At 43.7% G+C, this 13,211-nt stretch overlaps 2 protein-coding genes across 4 annotated transcripts in view; one reads left to right on the forward strand and one right to left on the reverse strand.

Moving 5' to 3' along the window:
* Positions 1–330: 330 nt before the first annotated feature.
* The window catches only part of slc5a10 (solute carrier family 5 member 10), a gene marked incomplete at both ends in the record, with an annotated part of 31,802 nt that continues 18,921 nt past the window's right edge, over positions 331–13,211 (forward strand). For both annotated transcript variants that reach the window (XM_080449535.1, XM_080449534.1), the window contains 9 exons: positions 331–438; positions 769–840; positions 1,371–1,475; positions 2,681–2,740; positions 3,568–3,672; positions 4,507–4,612; positions 6,088–6,168; positions 6,676–6,881; positions 9,591–9,726. In XM_080449535.1, coding sequence (XP_080305661.1) covers positions 331–438; positions 769–840; positions 1,371–1,475; positions 2,681–2,740; positions 3,568–3,672; positions 4,507–4,612; positions 6,088–6,168; positions 6,676–6,881; positions 9,591–9,726 — 979 coding nt within the window. The remainder of the gene's footprint in view (positions 439–768; positions 841–1,370; positions 1,476–2,680; positions 2,741–3,567; positions 3,673–4,506; positions 4,613–6,087; positions 6,169–6,675; positions 6,882–9,590; positions 9,727–13,211) is intronic.
* Positions 7,232–13,211, reverse strand: part of fam83gb (family with sequence similarity 83 member Gb) — a 14,180-nt gene continuing 8,200 nt past the window's right edge. For both annotated transcript variants that reach the window (XM_080449463.1, XM_080449462.1), the window contains exons 5-6: positions 11,827–13,211; positions 7,232–8,943 (exon numbers count right to left, since the gene is read on the reverse strand). The exon at positions 11,827–13,211 is cut by the window's right edge and continues 38 nt beyond it. In XM_080449463.1, coding sequence (XP_080305589.1) covers positions 8,551–8,943; positions 11,827–13,211 — 1,778 coding nt within the window. In that variant the 3' untranslated portion in view covers positions 7,232–8,550. The remainder of the gene's footprint in view (positions 8,944–11,826) is intronic.

The raw sequence follows: 13,211 nt of genomic DNA on the forward strand, positions 1-13,211 counted from the left end.
GCCGTGTTGTTGCAGCAGTCCGTTGTGGAGTAGTGTGCAGAGCTCGGCAGAGAGACATTTTTTTGGAGTCTGGAGTCTCTTCTAGACATTTACATTATTCTTGGTTGTTAATAAGTGCATCTCTGGGTTTGCTAGATAACACCAAGTGTGTCTAATTTGTCGTTCTGTATACAGGTTGTTTAACGGGTAGAACCAACAGAAGTGTGTGCATGTGTGATCAGGAGGATAGGGTGATTTAACAAACAAACTGTGAGCTTTTGGGGTCTTAATTCAAAGTGCCCAGGTAAAGCGTATAACTGGTGGGCCACTGCACCTGTGTATCAGCTGAGGATGTCTAATTCCACAGCCACCTTCTACGCCCTGTCCCAGTCCTTCAGCGTCTCTGACATTATCGTCATAGCAACTTACTTTCTGCTCAACCTCGCTGTCGGCATCTGGGTAAGACTCATTGGTGCTAATTTAACTTCCAAGAGTGAGACTCTTGGAAGTTAAATGAACACTAAGGATTTACTGTAAGCATTTGTTTGCATGTGTTCTCATTGTGTGTGTGTGTGTGTGTGTGTGTGTGTGTGTGTGTGTGTGTGCGCGTGTGTGTGTGTTCTCATTGTGTGTGTGTGTGTGTGTGTGTGTGTGTGTGTGTGTGTGTGTGTGTGTGTGTGTGTGTGTGTGTGTGTGTGTGTGTGTGTGTGTGTGTGTGTGTGTGTGTGTGTGTGTGTGTGTGTGTGTGTGTGTGTGTGTGTGTGTGTGTGTAACTCTCATCTCTTTCAGTCATCATGCAGGGTGAGCAGGAACACATTGAGTGGATACTTCCTGGCTGGACGGGACATGGCCTGGTGGCCGGTGAGAGACATACTGTGTCTGTGTGTGTGTGTGTGTGTGTGTGTGTGTGTGTGTGTGTGTGTGTGTGTGTGTGTGTGTGTGTGTGTGTGTGTGTGTGTGTGTGTGTGTGTGTGTGTGTGTGTGTGTGTGTGTGTGTGTGTGTGTGTGTGTGTGTGTGTGTGTGTGTGTGTGTGTGTGTGTGTGTGTGTGTGTGTGTGAGACGTGTGTGTGTGTGTGTGTGTGTGTGTGTGTGTGTGTAAGTGTGTGTGAAAGAGAGAGAGAGAGAGAGAGATGGACGTGGCCTGGTGGCCGGTGAGAGAGAGAGAGAGCGAGAGAGAGAGAAAGAATAATGTATCATGTAGTAAGGGTCAAGGTGCATTGTTGTCTTTCAATGTGTAATATTTGTAATGTGTGTGTGTGTGTGTGTGTGTGTGTGTGTGTGTGTGTGTGTGTGTGTGTGTGTGTGTGTGTGTGTGTGTGTGTGTGTGTGTGTGTGTGTGTGTGTGTGTGTGTGTGTGTGTGTGTGTGTGTGTGTGTGTGTACATGCTTAGATTGGGGCATCTTTGTTTGCCAGCTCAGAGGGCTCAGGTCTGTTCATTGGGCTGGCTGGGACTGGAGCTGCTGGAGGCATTGCTGTGGCAGGGTTCGAATGGAATGTGAGCACGCCCCCCCTACACACACACACACCACACCACAGCACACCACACCACACCACACACACACACACACACACACACACACACACACACACACACACACACACACACACACACACACACACACACACACACACACACACACACACACACACACACACACACACACACACACACACACACACACCCTCGTGTGTAATGATTATGTGTAATTAGTTTACAATATGTCATCAACTCCTCCTCTGTGACACAGCATTGTATTGACAGTAACGTGTGGAATGCAGCCAGGCTAGCCTGCATGCTCATTATAACCTGGTTTAATTGTTAGTTTAAGATGTAAACGTGAAGATGTCATACAAAATGAACACATATGAACTATGAATAATAACATTATTTTATCCTTTAGACCAGCAAAAGCATATCATTTAACACCTGACAGTTCTGAGATGATTGGTTCAAGTTACATCCTTGGTGTGTGAACAGTTGTAATATAAGTAGCAAGCAGCAGAGGGCAGTCACATTGCTTTATAGAAGCTTTAATACAGGACATGTAGGCTACTAATAAATAATTCAAGTTCAGTTACATGCTTCTGTTGTAAAGTGAGCGTTCAAGCACTCAAAGAATAATTCCTTTCAACTAACTTTTGATGGGAAAACAGTCAAAACACAACTGAAGATAATAACATTAATTGTGTGGCTGTGTTTCATTTAAGCGTGTTTCATTGGCATCTCCACAATTAATATTAGCAGTACGCAGCAGGGGGCTGCAGCAAATCTTCATAATTGACAAGTACAGTGTGTCGGTTTGACAGCAGATGGGTAAACAGAGCTGGTGTTCATTTTGGGTGTGTTTAAAGCTGTTGGGAGAGACTTGTGCGTTGAACCAACATTCTCCCAACAGCTGGCAAAGCACTTTAAAAAGCATTTTATGGTTTGAGCAGCATCTCCCTCATTTTCCCCTGCAGAATGCTGAAGGGCTTTATTATTTTGCCATTCAGGGTTTTAAAAGCATTTAGCTATTTACAGCCATGAGGTAATTTATTTACTATAAATTAGTCTTTGTAATTACTTGTATTTGATAGGCAATTAAACAAATTTTGTACAGTTGAAGAGTTCATAAGCATAGTGCAAGTCAGGCCAATCAGAATGCTCGGCCTGAACCCAGCAGTGACTGATTGGTGAAATTTCTCTCCTTGTTTTCTCAGGCTACCTACGTCTTACTGGCACTGGCCTGGGTGTTTGTTCCTGTCTATGTGTCCTCAGGGGTTGGTCTCTCTCTCTCTCTCTCTCTCTCACACACACACACACACACACACACACACACACACACACACACACACACACACACACACACACACACACACACACACACACACACACACACACACACACACACACACTGGGGTGTGTGTCTACTTGTTAAGGCTAGTTCATCAGGTACTAAATCTATGTGCCAAGCAACACTCTCACTCAATCATTCCCCGCCTATAGGAAATTCCACAATAGGGTGTCACACCACGAATGGACACGCACGCGCACACACACGCACACACACACACACACACACACACACACACACACACACACACACACACACACACACACACACACACACACACACACACACACACTCACAAATCTTGCAATAACAATAGCAGCCCCACTGTATTATAAAACACATAGAACACTATAACAGGATCTCTTTGAGGTTTTTTCCCCGAACCACAATTGGCTGATTAGTGCACCAGGAAACAAGCTGGAGATCAGGCACTCTCATGTTACCATGTAACGCTTATGTTGCAAGCTTGGGTTTCATGGCCGACTGTGGTTCACAAATAGGTCATCACACACTCCGTACCTTGTGAGGTGCGGAGTGTGCAATGAAAATAATAAAAAATTAAGTGTGCAAATAAGTCGACACAGAAAAAGGTAGAGTATGAAGCACATTTGCTACTTTTAATCTGCAGACAGGCGTAGAAGTAGACAGGTGTTTCAGCACAAAGCTCTGTGTTCAGTGTGACAGACCAGTCTGGTCTAAGGTACGGTGTGGTTTCTGACTAATTGTCTTGTCTGTGGTGAAATGTTCTCTCAGATCGTAACCATGCCAGAGTACCTTGGACGTCGGTTTGGGGGAGAGAGGATACGTACCTATCTGTCTGTCCTCTCATTGATGCTGTCTGTCTTCACCAAGATATCAGTAAAACCCCCACACACACACACACACACACACACACACACACACACACACACACACACACACACACACGCACACACACACACACACACACACACACACACACACACACACACACACACACACACACACACACACACACACACACACACACACACACACACACACACACACACACACACACACACACACACACACACACACACATATACACCACATAACCCTCACCATTTTAAAACTGCAATCCAGAACATATTTGAATGAATAATATTTGAATGTTAATACAATATAACTAGCACATATGCAGTGGTTGGAGGTGGTCTCCCTCCCCTATGACCCTGGTGTTGTCAGATAGGACATCTACTGCTTGACAAGTAGCCTATTGTCTGAAGCACAATTTCTTCTTTCTCTCTCTTGGAAATCAGTGGTCAAGGTCACAAAACATGCATTCAATTCCTATTCATTCACTACGTGTACTGAAGCGGAATACACAGAAACAAGCCCTTAGGGCCTTTTGTGTTATCCTTACAGAATCGATTTAAAATCGTACCACTGTACTATTTGCAAACTATTTGTTAATAAAGTATTCAGTCAATCAAAATGTTTTAATGGCAACTGGTTGGCGGAGGCATCAGTTCTTTTTAACTTCTCAATAAAATCCAGTCTCAGTTAAATTAACTCTCAGGAATTTACAGTGTAGAGTTTTCAAGATCAAGGAAGAAGAACATGAAATTCCCTGTAGTCATTTACTGTAGGTAGCATTAACACAGAGCATCATGTTTTCCTGTCAACACCATCATCACAGTGATAACGGAAGTGTTGTGTGTTTTGTTCCAGACTGACTTGTATTCTGGAGCCCTGTTTGTCCAGGTCTGTCTGGGCTGGAACCTCTACCTGTCCACTGTTCTCATGCTGGCGGTCACTGCTCTCTACACTATAGCAGGTACTGTATAAATCATACATGGGCAACTGGCGGCCCAGGGGCCACATGCGGCAACCACCTTCACTTAATGCGGCCCGCAGGTTAATATCGGAATACTGATTTCAGCTGTTACAATTCCAAACATGCAAACATGACCCGCTTTAATTACTTGAGTCTATATTAGTAGCTTAATGACTAGTATTAAAATCTCTTTTTTATGTCCAATGTATTTGTATTTAAGTTCATAAAGTTAACATAAGTATAACTAAATGCAAAATGAAATACAAAAATAGGAAAAACAAATTCTGGATTCCAATAAAAAAATAGCAGATCTATAAAAACGCATCACAGTGAGACGCGTTTTGAGCTTGTAGATCTGCTATTTTTGCAATTTTTGTGTGACATAGAATGGCGAAGTACGGCATTAATTTACGAAAAAAGGTAAATACGGAGATAAGAGGTGTCTGCCCAACAGTATATGCAATGTGGCCCTCTGGAGTGAGTGTGGAAATATATCGGCCCTCTCCATCATCAAAGTTGCCCACCCCTGGTTTAAATGCACGCACATGAAGAGAACAACAAGAACTACGGGTCATGATATTATTATATAACTGGTCGATAAAGATAGCAATATGAACTATATAAAGTTGTGCGTGTCTATGGCAGGCGGACAGATTATGTCCAAATATGGACATTGTGGTACAGGCGCAGATGTAGACAGGCGTTTCAGCACAAAGCCTTTTTTCAGTGTGTCTTATGTACGGTGTGGTTTCTGACTAATTGTTCATCTGTGGTAAAATGTTCTCACATCGTAACCACGCCAGAGTACCTGCAGACGTCGGTTTGGGGGAGAGAGGATCCCCCAAACCAAGATTTATATAGACTGTCAAATGTGTATTTATTCTACTTATATTCAACCTTGTAGAACATAGTCTAAATGAATTCTCTCACACACTAAAGTGCTAATTTAGATTTGACTGCAGCTGTCAATCTAACAGCTGACTGGATGACTCAATATGGATATGGCCGATGCCAGCTTAAATCGACCAGTGGATTATGAACAAATACGGACATGCCTGATGTCTGCATAAGTAGGCGTTTTCAGTTCAGTTGTTCAGTTGTGTCTGATGTCACATGCCCATATATGTATCATGTACCGGTACATCCACAACGTCAGCGCAAATCTGCAACGTGGAGCTCGCTCAGTGAGAGAGAGAGACACAGAGAGTGAGGGGGAGGTATGGAGCCTAATTCACCTACGCAATATAACCCAGCCAATGCTGGGTAGAAAGAAAAAAAAAAACTGAACACACTGATCACCGTGTCATTTCACAATGCACTGATCAACGCAATAACCCTGGCAATGCAGGGCAAGCTGATAATGTGCCACTTCTCTGCTTGTATTATACTGTGTATGACGTGTGGTAATTTGTTTTAAACGTCCTTGCTCTCACATCTCCAGCCAGTCTCTCACCCACTCCTCACTCTTTTTTCAGGTGGCCTTGCTGCTGTCATCTACACTGATACTCTGCAGACCTTTGTCATGATTATTGGAGCAATTATTCTTACCATTACTGGTACGGCACATATATTTGCATTATTTATTACACACATAGTATGCATGCATGCTGTATATGCATACACATGAATACACCATTAAAGGGATAGTTCACCGCCAAAATGACTTTTTTTCAAGATTCATGAATTCATGGATATTCTTTTGTTTTGGTCGCATTCCTAAGCCAATAATTTGATGACCGGCAGCGGTTCAGGTAGGAGACACAAATAGTCTCCTTTGTGTCTCCTACCGGAACCGCTGCCTACCGGCCTGCTGGTCAACAAATTATTGTCTTAGGAATGCGACAAAAACTAAAAAATATCCATGAATTCAAGTCTCCATGGGGTGACTAATCAACAGAAAAAAATTTTTTGGGTGAACTATCCCTTTAATGATTTGAGGATATAATTGTTATTATAGACGATTCATTATTCATTGTCTATAATTGTGTGTGTGTGTGTGTGTGTGTGTGTGTGTGTGTGTGTGTGTGTGTGTGTGTGTGTGTGTGTGTGTGTGTGGTTTGCAGCCTTTAACGAGATCGGCGGCTATAGTAACCTGGAGAGTATGTATGCCAAGGCAGTGCCCAATAAGACCATTCCCAACAGCACCTGCCACCTGCCTCGTGCGGATGCCATGCACCTGTTCAGAGATGCCACCACCGGAGACCTGCCCTGGCCTGGTATGACGCTCGGACTCACTATACTGGCTACCTGGTACTGGTGCACTGACCAGGTACACACAATACATACACACACACACACACACACAGAAATGCTGTACGTGTACACATTGAGTTAACCCATTTAGACCGGGAACTCTTCTGTGTCATGTTAAGATCTACAAGCTCATAGCGCGGCACTCAGTGCCGCACTATGACCTTGTACATCTGCTATTTTTGAATATAGCCATATTAAAAGGACACAGATGCGTTCCTGGTCTTAATGGGTTAACCACTGGCTGACTGGAGGCCAGATAGTCCCTTGGTATGCAGATCCTGTCAACATGAGTTATGGAATAATGTTGTGCAAACACTTTTGAACTGAGAACAGGAATTTGTACAAACTGAAAAGCTGAACAGGGAAGAAGGTCAGAGGGCTGAGTTACAACATTCAATTTTCTTTTTTATTTACAACATTCACGTTTGGTCCCACAACAATGTTTAAACATTGTTAAGGTTTGTCCAGTAATTTTTTTCCCCCCTTTTCTAAAAGAAAAAAAAGGAGAAGCATGTGGATCTGGAATGACCTATGAAATGTCTGTACTATGATGCTTCATAATAATACACATATTTTAAACAAGGAAACAGCACATCTGCCATGGTGGTCGACTTGTCACGGACTGCCGTTTGTTACAATCTGATAAAAAGCAATCACCCTGTTAGTCCCGCCCCCGACAATGCCAGTAGCCAATCACACTCACAGTGGTCCCTGCAATCCTGAAACTAACCAGAGCCAGATAAAAAAAACGAACCACCGGTTCAGGGCTGACGTCGTCATTATTACCTACACAGAATGAAATAAAAGATATCAAAGTGGTCTGCAGCCACAGAAATTCCTGTTTTGTGATCATGTCTTCGTACACACGTTGTCCCCCTTTCATTGTTCGCAATTGTGACATGTTTATTCAACATACCATGAACATTAACTAGGCAGTCGACCGATCCTTTGCATTCAAACAGTAATATTAACCCATTAAAACCGGGAACGCATCTTGTAGATCTGCTATTTATTTTTTTATCGTGAAAATGTGTGCAAATCCATGTGTTTTGAATATATGTGTTCAGTATATCAGTGGTTCCCAAGCTTTTTCATGTCAAGGACCCCCAAAATGATATGTATTTCACCGCGGATCCCCACCTAAAAATTTTTTTTTGTTCTAGGACCCCCCAGAAGCAAAGATTTGAGTAAAGAATTTCGCTTAAAAAAATATGTATATTCAAAGATTTGCACACATTTTTAAAAATAGCAGATCTATAAGTTCATAGCGTGGCGAGTGCCGCGCTATGGACTTGTATCTGCTATTTTTGAATAGCCAAAGTATAAAATATGGATAAAGTGGTTACACAGATGCGTTCCCGGTCTAAATGGGTTAAATGAGACGTTCGAACATGTCGGGAGACAGAGCCGACTCCACACTAAAGAACTATTCAACACGTCCTGAATTTTCAGTAACTTTTTACACCAACACAGTGTTCCCCCGCTGACGCCGGTCTCAACGTCGGGCCTGTGAACCACCAGCGGTCCTAATAGGCCCTTTACAGGACTGTCACTCTTAAGAGTGTACAATGTACAATGGACCATTTGGTTCCATTTGTACACTCTCAGAGTTACAGACCTGTAAGGGTCCATTTGGACCCCCTGGTGGTCCCCGGCACCTGACATTGTGAAACAGTGACCCTAATCTAACTGGCATCCTTTTTAGACTGAGGTGCTTTCTTCTGTGACCCGCCTCCCGACGCGCGCGCCTTAAGGTGTTTGAGATTGGCTAGTTTGGAAAAAGACACCCCCAGGACCCCCGTTTGATTGGCCGGTGGCTGTGGAGAGGCGTGGCCAGTCCTCCTGTCGCCCGGGCTGTGTGACTGTCTCCGTGGAGACCGCCCGCTACGCGTGTCCCTGCTGGGCGACTGGCCGGCGTCCGGCTGCAGGCTTTGACCCTGCTGCCAGTAACGGTGACCTCCGATCACGGGTCCAGATGCGCGCGTGGGGCGGTGATAACTTCCTGGTTTGGCGATCACTACTGTAGCTCCTCTCGGCTTCCCGTCGCGACCTGGAGACCTCCCTGAGGACTGGAACAACTGCAGGAGGAGAAAGTAAAAAAATAAATGAACAAAAGAAAAGGGTTATTATGGCGTGGCACTGTAGGGACGCGGCGTCTAGAACAGTGGTTCTCAACCTGGGGGTCGGGATCCCCACATGATTTTGGGGGGTCCTCGGATGACAGTAAGTTACAAGGACTTTTAAGACAAAAAAAAGAAAAGAGAAAAAACATTACTGCATCAAAAGTAATCAGTAAACTATACTATAAAAACTGGTCAAACATTGGCTAAATTGTCAAATAATATAAGACAGAGGAAAATATTGTGAAACTAGCTGATCTACAAGCACACAACGCGTCGCAACATCGTTTGATTGGGCTGAAACTTAACCCAAATATGGAGATGACTGATGTCATAGTACTGACGTCATACTGTAGATGACAGACATCATTGACAGGCCACATAATGAAGAGGCTCTGTTATTACATCCCGTCTTGGTTTTCCTCTTCTAAGTGGGAGTCAATTCAGTTTCTCTTATCAACTCCACAAAAGCCATTTACGTTTGGAGAGAGAGAGGTTGATGTTATGTATAATACGATACGTCCCAGGTGCATCCACATTTTATTTATTTATTTATAGATGTTATGTGTAATCATGAATAAATGAAATGTTTTATTTGCTTTTAGGTGATCGTCCAACGCTCCCTGTCTGCCAAGAACATGAGTCACGTGAAAGGAGCATCCATCCTGGCGTCCTATCTGAAGATGCTACCTTTCATTTTCATCATTCTCCCTGGCATGATCAGCCGAGCCCTCTATCCAGGTAGGGCATGTTCACTGTAGGCAGGCCACAGCCTGCCTTGGTTCAAATGGGTTTGTGGTGTGTGTGTGTATGTGCCCGCTTGCACACAAAAACAACTAAAAAAACAACAACTCAGCAGTCAATAAAAAAAATCATCCTCAAGACCAGTTATTATATAACTGGAGTGCCAACTTGCTCACCAAAGATCGTTCTTGGGAACCTCTGCACTCACACACACATTAATACCAGTGCAAATGTACACACTGCTATCTTATCAAATGGGATAACGGGACTTAAAAGGACCACACCAGTTTTATTGCATGTTAAGCCCATTGACTAAAGTCATGTAAGGTATATGTTACTGATTTTCCAAAGCATATCAGTTGGTTTTAACCACATGAACCCTAGCATCCCTCCATATTCTAACATTTTGCTATAATATCAGGTCTACAAGCTCACAACCCGTTGCGTTTGAAAAAGTTGTGAGCTTGTAGATCAGCTATTTACGGCAAAGGGATTGTGTATTGAAGGAAAAGGAGTGGACCTAAAATAGAGCCCTGAGGCTCCCCAGTCAACTAAGTAGGATTTAATTGGATTCTCACAACTTGTCTTGCAGAGACTTGAAACTTACAAGAAATGTAAAACCAACACAGTGAACTTCATATCGCCTTTATTTTCCGTCAGCTATGTTGTCAGCATTGCTATTGCATTGCAGTTGAAAGTGCATATTGTTGATTCAAAAACTCTATTCTAAAATTCTATTTCTGGAGAAAACTTTGTTTTATGAACAAATTTAAACCATGAGTTATTCATGCCAACGTGAATATTAGCCGGAGAAGCAGATCATTTTAGCGTGGGTTTCTCACCTTAAAACAGGGGAATCTGGTAATTATTCCAAAATCTAATAAACTGTGATGTGGTTTGGAAAATTGTCAGCAGTAATGTAAAGTATACATGACTATACATGACTGGTTTTTCTACGACGACGGAAATATTTTGAAATCCGTGAAGCTGCCTTTTGTAATTTATAGCATAGTGTGATTTACAGTGTTCTCTTATGTTTTCTTTATTTCATTTTTATGGGATCGCTACACATGAAGACATTTTTATGGAGACGAGTCTGATATGGATCGTATTATTTAAGACAGAAAGAAAAATCACTGGCGTAGAGCTCCCATCTGTTGACTCCTTGTACTGTGAGAGAGTTATCTAGGGAATCTTATAGGAATATTCAGGATGAACACCACCATCCAGGTATTGAGTAGGTTACATTAATGTTTTACCAGTCGGTTCAGTGATGAGAGCGTTGCATGCAAGTCAACGCTACTCTGAAAGTGTCTTGAATAGACAGGGTGCGTTCATTATATTTCTATTCTTTTTACATGTATAAGAGACATGCAAATGTATATGTACATGCCTATATGTATGGTTCTTTAACTCAGTGATTCTCAGTGATTCAAGGACCCCCAAATAGTTTTTGGCCGTGGACCCCCATCTGAAAACATTTTGTGCCGAGGACCCTACAATATTTGTGCTGTTAAAATGTTTAAAAAAAGATTCCAAATGTTTCAAATATTTTCAAGATTTTTCGAAAATAGCTGATGCATATAGGGTTAAAGTGGGTTAAATTGTCTTTGATGCTATATTAACTAATTTTGCTGGGGACCACCTGGAACCCCCCTTACGGACCCCACTGCTTTAACCCATTAAAACCGGGAAAGCATCTGTGTCATTTTAGATTTTAGCTTTTATATATATATATATATATATATATATATATATATATATATATATATATATACATATATATATATATATATATATATATATATATATATATATATATATTATATATATATATATATATATATATATATATATATATATATATATATATATATATATTATATATATATATATATATATATATATATATATATATATACACAAAACATTTTCAGATGAGGGTTCGCGTCAAAACGAAATCCTTTTGGGGGTCATGGGCACAAAAACGTTTGACAACTACTTAAGGCATTTGTAGAATCGGCCGTCCCACCTTCTACTTCCCACTCACTGCTTTATAACTGACGAGCATGAAGGACACTTCAGTTAGAGCCTCACCTGTCCTATGTGCCTGTGTGGTGACGGGTACGACTTCTGACGGAGCTGCCGCGACTCGAGGAGGAGAGCGTTGCTGTCTTCCTCCGACTGCTGGGGGTCCCGGAGGTCCACCATGCTCTGGGACAGACGGGCCATCAGGTTGACCCCGTCGCCTAGTGCCCGATGTGCCCGGCCCGATCCCGTAGTCCCATTGGCCAGAGGGTCGCTACTAACTAGAGGATCACTAGAGTCTGATTGGCTGCAGTCGTAGAACTCCTCCTCCGACGAGGGGTTGTCGTTGGCTGTGCGGTCACATATTACTTTGGTACTGTCTAGACTGCCCTCGTCAAAACTGCCATCGTCCTTGGTGTCCTCCATTGATAGACGGACACGCCCATGCGTCGCATTTTCATCTTCCTGGGTTTGTACCGGTGTTGTGTCTGATTGGTCCTTTTTAATCAGGGTGACCTGTGGTGGTTGGCCGGACTGCTCTGAGGGGGCGGAGTCTATGACCAACTTCAGGGTGCGGGGTTTGGGGATCGGGGGCGCAGGGGGATGGTCAGCGGCAAGTGTCTCTGGAGTTTGTTTAGCAGTGTCTCTGGGCTGTGAAGTACTAGTGTCTTTATCTTGGGCTTTGTTGGCGTGTGGATCGTGTTTGTGTGTGTCCTCCTCGGCTTGAGATGTACTGGGCTGTTGAGATGGTCTACTGGAATCTCTCTCATCGGTGTGTTCTATGTCAGAAGAATCCGTATGCTGCTGCTGCTGCTGAGTGGGCTGCTGTGTGTTAGACTGGGTGATGGGAACCGAGGCATCCGTACCTGTGTTTTCAGAGGTGTCTGTACCTGCGGGATGTGCGGCGCCCCCCTCCGGTGTGTTTTTGTCACTCGGTGTGGGTGTGGCTGTGAAAGGTGAACTGAAGCGTATGGCCTGGCTGACGTCGAACCTCTCCGACCTCTGGAGGTGAACCTGAAACGCCCGCTTTTCGTCTCTGATGTTAATAAAGCCAATCACGTCTTTGGGCGGGTCCGGATCCGGCCAGATAGGCAGGTAGGGGATCAAGTACGCTTTCTCTAGATGGGCTAATCCAGGATGCAGGGGTGGAGCTTCCACCCGCTCTTTGACCCGCTCTTTGGGGAATTTGAGCCCGGCGGGGTTCTTGTTGCTGGAGTTCCGGTCAGACGAGGTGGTGCTCGCGTGGTTTCCTGAGGTGACCAGGGCGTACTTGGGATTGATGAATTTCCTGGCAATGCTGGCTGGTACCGGAGTGGGAGCCACGTGGGGCACAGGGTCAAGGACGGGCTCGTCGACCACAGAGACCTTGGAGAGAGACACGCCCCTGGAGGTCAAGTAGAGGTCGCGGAACTGCATGTCAAATGTCTCCGTCGCCTGCCCCGTTACCACGGTGA

Source organism: Gymnoscopelus braueri, assembly GCF_963280865.1.
Source record: "Gymnoscopelus braueri genome assembly, chromosome: 2".
Lineage (NCBI taxonomy): Eukaryota > Metazoa > Chordata > Actinopteri > Myctophiformes > Myctophidae > Gymnoscopelus > Gymnoscopelus braueri.